This window comes from Belonocnema kinseyi, chromosome 1, assembly GCF_010883055.1.
Source record: "Belonocnema kinseyi isolate 2016_QV_RU_SX_M_011 chromosome 1, B_treatae_v1, whole genome shotgun sequence".
In the NCBI taxonomy this organism is placed as follows: domain Eukaryota; kingdom Metazoa; phylum Arthropoda; class Insecta; order Hymenoptera; family Cynipidae; genus Belonocnema; species Belonocnema kinseyi.
In genome coordinates this window covers 21363429-21368850 of record NC_046657.1, presented here as the reverse complement: position 1 = coordinate 21368850, position 5422 = coordinate 21363429, and the positions used below count along the sequence as shown (strand labels likewise).

General features: G+C 32.4%; 1 protein-coding gene across 2 annotated transcripts in view; it reads right to left on the bottom strand.

Annotated features, from left to right (window-relative positions):
- Positions 1 to 5422, bottom strand: part of LOC117182489 (histone acetyltransferase KAT6B) — an 80895-nt gene that overhangs the window by 29287 nt on the left and 46186 nt on the right. The window contains exon 4 of one of the 2 annotated variants that reach the window (XM_033375680.1): positions 451 to 1964. In XM_033375680.1, coding sequence (XP_033231571.1) covers positions 451 to 1964 — 1514 coding nt within the window. The remainder of the gene's footprint in view (positions 1 to 450; positions 1965 to 5422) is intronic. The other variant, XM_033375730.1, reaches the window with a different exon arrangement.

Below are 5422 nucleotides of genomic sequence, written 5' to 3'. Positions count from 1 at the left end.
TCAAATACTTTAAAGACCTTTTGTAAATTCTTTGCACCAGGTCTTCAAAAACCTTTATAAAACAGTATTCTTCAGGGAATTTTGATCGATATGACATCTATCTCTTATAAGAAACACTTCTATAAGGTTCGCGTCAAAGAGGTCTGCAAAAGGTCTGAAAACAGAACATTCTTCGAGAAATTCTTCGTGATATGGTTTCAAGGAATGACAAAGAAGCTTTTGACTCTACTCTCGCCAATCTGGCTCCATCAGATCACTTGAAAAAGACTGAATTTACATTTTTCTCATCACAAGTCCATCTCTACTAGCACGCATACGCACACATCAAACCATACCACACCACACCGCCAACACATCCACGGTGGTGAGCTAGGATTAGATTAGAGGGATTCTCTGCGAATGGGTGCATCGTCGAGGTTAGGATTGTGAACGGGTGGGGTAGACTCTTACCCTTCCTGGTGGAGCAGGGTGTCGCGCGGGGTGTCGTGGTGGTGTTGGTGGTGGTGGCGCTAGTACAGGCACGTGGATTGGATTTTGGATTGGAATTGGTCTTGTTGGAAACGGGAGTTTGATTGGACTTGGCGGGCTCAGGATCTCTCTGACTTGTCGGCTGTTTTCTCCGAGTTTGCTGCTGCTGCTGCTGCTGCTGCTCGCCTTCAGTCGCACATTTTATCACAGACATCCCATCCGCGCCCTTCAACTTTCGCCTCTCGTGCTCGAGCCTTTTGCTGTTGACGGCCGTCTTCACAAGGTTGGACGGAGTCATCTTGGCTGGCTTCTCATTCGAGAATAGACTTTCATCAGAGGGTGTGAAAATCCCGGGTTTTGGGATTCTCGGCGAGTCTTTGAATTCCTCCTTCCTCTCCTTAACGGTTGGAGACACGTCCCTGGTTTCTAGCTTCGGGGCTTTGCTCGCCTTCTCTTTAATTTCTTTGACTTCGTGGACTTCTCTACTGTCCTTGACTGGATTGACAACAACATCCTTGCCAATCTCCTTCTCCTTGCTCTCCTCGTGTGTTCTTTTTCTCCTGTCGGGCGCATAATTGGGCATCGGTGCTCCAGGCTTGGATCTGCTGATCCCTGGCGCGGAAAAGAAGTGGCTAAGTCCATCAAAGAGACCCTTGAGTTGTCCAGCTCCTGGTTTCTCCTTCTCTTTCTCCTTCTCCTTCTGCTTCTCCTTGATCTCGCCATTCGTTTCCAGGATCTTCTTCTCTTTCTGCTTCTTCTTCCCCAAGGGACTTGCAGCTGGTTGTATGTGAAGCCCGAACGTCGGTTTATCGCTCAAATCAAGTTTAGGGAGCGTTGCGCCAAAGGTACTCGTGATATTGCTGAAGAAGGGAGACTCAACGGTCAACTTTGCAGCCGCGGCTGCAAATCCCCAGGGCTTGTCCTCTTTCAAATCGCAGGTGAATGGAGCCTTCGACTTGAGAGGAGCTATCCTTTGGGACACTTTCTCCTCCTCTTCCTCCGAGGAGGAAGAAGACTCACTCGATTCACTTGACGAATTCTCCTTCTCGTCTTCGCTGCTACTGTTCTCAGAACTTGAACTTGAACTTTCGCTGCTGCTGCTACTGCTACTCGAGACTGGCACCTTCCTACTCGGAAGGACCTTCCTCAGGTCGTCAACTTTTTCCGGTTTCGCGGATGTCCGAGGCAAGATGGTAGGTGGTTTTGGTTTATCGACGCTCCCTATCCGTTTCAGTTTGCTGTGCTCGGCATTGAAGGCGCTCAACCTGAAAAACTTTTGCTTCTCCTTCGAGATCTTGTCGTTCTTCTCTTCGAGAAGTCTACCCTGGCCTGCCATGGGGTTGGGGAGTTGGGGTATGGGAGAGGAATTTGAGGTTGGTTGACGAGGGGAGACAACACCCGCATTACCGTCCGTGCTGCTGTCCACCTGACCCATCGTCGGACTGCTCTTCTTCCCAGGGGTTGACGCTGCGAGGCTCTTTCTCGATACATTTGACCTGGAAAGATTCAGATCCAAAGGATATTGAAGACTCTATGGCAGACTGTAACCCAGGCTGAGGGGTGTATTCTCTACAATGCCACACGCCATACAAATTACGTTTATGAACTTCAAGAAAAAAAAAAAAACGTGTGGCGTTCTAGAATTCAATAAAATTCAATCAGAAATCCCCTGATTTGCGGGTCTGCCACAGAATAATGTTCTTGAAAAAAATTGAGGGACAAGTAACCAATCTGAGTTAAAAAGTGACAAAAAGTCATACACAAAGCAGAGATTTTGCTCAAATTCAGTGTGGCCGTTTTGAGCAAAGAAAAAATTTTTTCCGATCGTTTCCCGGTTTTTTTTTCCCCCAGTTCGCAAACATTATTTTACGGAAAATGACTTTTTAAAAATCGAACTCTAAATATAAAAAATGTTCCATTCGCAGTACTAAGAACTGAACTGCAAATAAAAACACTCAAAGTGAAACTCTTGATATTTAAACTTTGAAAATTGAAGTTTGAAAGTTGTTTCATTCAACAATTTTACATTCAAATAGTTCCAAAATTATAAATCCGAGTTATCATTTTCGTTGCTCTAAGTTGAAGAATCAATCAATAAATTAAAATTTGTTTGAAATTGTACCATTTGACTTAATTTTAAATTTTAATTTCAGCTCAGAATTGGTTAAAAATTGAAATTCTTGGTTAAAATCCAGAATTTTAATTATTTTCAAAAATTTTCCATTTCAACCAATTGTATAAATTAGAACTTTTTTGTAAAATTCCCTGTTCCAATTCATAATTTGAATTATTTTGAAAATACCTCGTTTTAACACAAAACAATAATTTTGTTGGAAAAATTAAATTTTCCAATGGGAATTGTTATTCTCCTGAATAAATTACAGCTCCAACTCAGAATTGGTTAAAAATTCAAAATTCCTTGTTCAAATCCGGAATTTTAATAATTTTCGAAAATTTTTAGGTTGCAATTAAAAATTAGAATTTTTAAAAGAAAATCACCTGTTCCAATTCATAATTTTAATTTTTTCGAAAATATCCCGTTTCAAATTAGAATTTATTCTATTAAACAATTCTCAAATTTCCTGTTCCAGCTCGGAATTTATTTGAATTATAACATTTTAAAATTCCGGTTCCAACTCAGATTTATTATTATTCTGAACAAATTCCAGTTTCAACTATAAATATAAACGCTTAAAATGCTTCGAAATTTTATTTCGTGATCTTGAAATATCTAAATGTTGTTTCCAATTTTTTTCAAATTTAAAAATATTCTTAAAAGTTTTTCACAAATTCTAAATATATTTTTAAATTATTCCAAAACCTACATTATGTTCCAATTTTTTAATTAATTTTGAATTTTTTTCAATCTTCCATATGTCTGCTCAACGCAATCGAATTTTTATAAGAATAATGGGTGTTCAAGTGTTATTTATAAATCAAAATTCAATAATTTGACCTGCAAATTAAACTTTGTTAAGTAGAAGAATAAAATTTTAACATTCAAAGTTTACTCTTTTTTTGTTTAACTTTGAATATTTAATTTACAATTACTGATTTTAAACGAACAGTCAGATATTTCTAAATAAATAATTGTTATTTTTCTTAATTGAAAATGTTTAAATTGCATGGTTTGAAAATGGAATATTTTAGACTGAAATTATATATTTCACATTTGTTTAAGTAATAAGACTTTCCAATTAAAACAGTTTCATTTTTAACGTTATGATCTGGAAATTCTCAAATTCTGAACTGATTCCAAATCGTTTTCTACAATCAATTATTTTTTATTATTTTAATTCTGAAGTCAAATCCAATTTTAAAAGTCATTAATTAATTAATAATTACAGTTGATTAACTAAAAATGTCTGTGATAAAAAATCTTCGATTTTAAACGATTCTAATTTTTAATTCTTAATCTTGTTTAAACTGCATTTGAAAATTCTTTTAATTCAAATGTACGCTTCAAAATCTAAATTGTAAAGTTTTTAAAGTGAAAGATTTTCGAATTAAAATACTAAATTAAATTATAACATAATTGAAAAAGATCACAATTTAACCAGTTGTTTAAAAATCGGTGCAATTCTGGAGAGAAAAAATAATAATTTTTCTCAAATGTCCATGACTTTGAATAATAATAAAAACAAATTTTTATTTTATCTTCTTATACTTGAAATTTAGTGCGAATTCAATTAATTTATCATGAATGTTCAACTAAAAAATAAACATTTTCAACTAAAAAATAATTTTTTTAAACTAAATGGTTGAATTTTGATCTGAAAAAGATCAATTTTCAAACAAATTGATACATTTTTAACTAAAATGATGAATCTTAACCCGGAATAGTTACATTTTAAAACAAAAATAGGAATTTAAAAATAAAATTATGAATATTAAACTGGAATAGTTGAATTTTTAATCAAAATTATGAATTTTCCATTAAAAATTATGAATCTTCAACTGGAATAGTACAATTTTCAACCAAAAATGTTAATTTTTAAACAATAATATTAATTTTTTAACAAAAAAGACGTTTTCTGAACAAATTACATGGACTTTCGACCAAATACTTCAATTTTTTACTAAAAAATAAACATTTTCAACTAAAAAATAATTTTTTTAAACTAAATGGTTGAATTTTGACCTGAAAAAGATCAATTTTCAAACAAACTGATAAATTTTTAACTAAAATGATGAATCTTAACCCGGAATAGTTACATTTTAAAACAAAAATAGGAATTTAAAAATAAAATTATGAATATTAAACTGGAATAGTTGAATTTTTAATCAAAATTATGAATTTTCCATTAAAAATTATGAATCTTCAACTGGAATAGTACAATTTTCAACCAAAAATGTTAATTTTTAAACAATAATATTAATTTTTTAACAAAAAAGACGTTTTTTGAACAAATTACATGGACTTTCGACCAAATACTTCAATTTTCAACTAAAAAATAAACATTTTCAACTAAAAAATAATTTTTTTAAACTAAATGGTTGAATTTTGACCTGAAAAAGATCAATTTTCAAACAAATTGATAAATTTTTAACTAAAATGATGAATCTTAACCCGGAATAGTTACATTTTAAAACAAAAATAGGAATTTAAAAATAAAATTATGAATATTAAACTGAAATTATTTGAATTTTTAATCAAAATTATGAATGTTCTATTAAAATTATGAATCTTCAACTGGAATAGTACAATTTTCAACCAAAAATGTTAATTTTTAAACAATAATATTAATTTTTTAACAAAAAAGACGTGTTTTGAACAAATTACATGGACTTTCGACCAAATACTTCAATTTTTAACAAAAAATAAACATTTTCAACTAAAAAATAATTTGTTTTAAACTAAATGGTTGAATTTTGATCTGAAAAAGATCAATTTTAAAACAAAAATAGGAATTTAAAAATAAAATTATGAATATTAAACTGGAATAGTTGAATT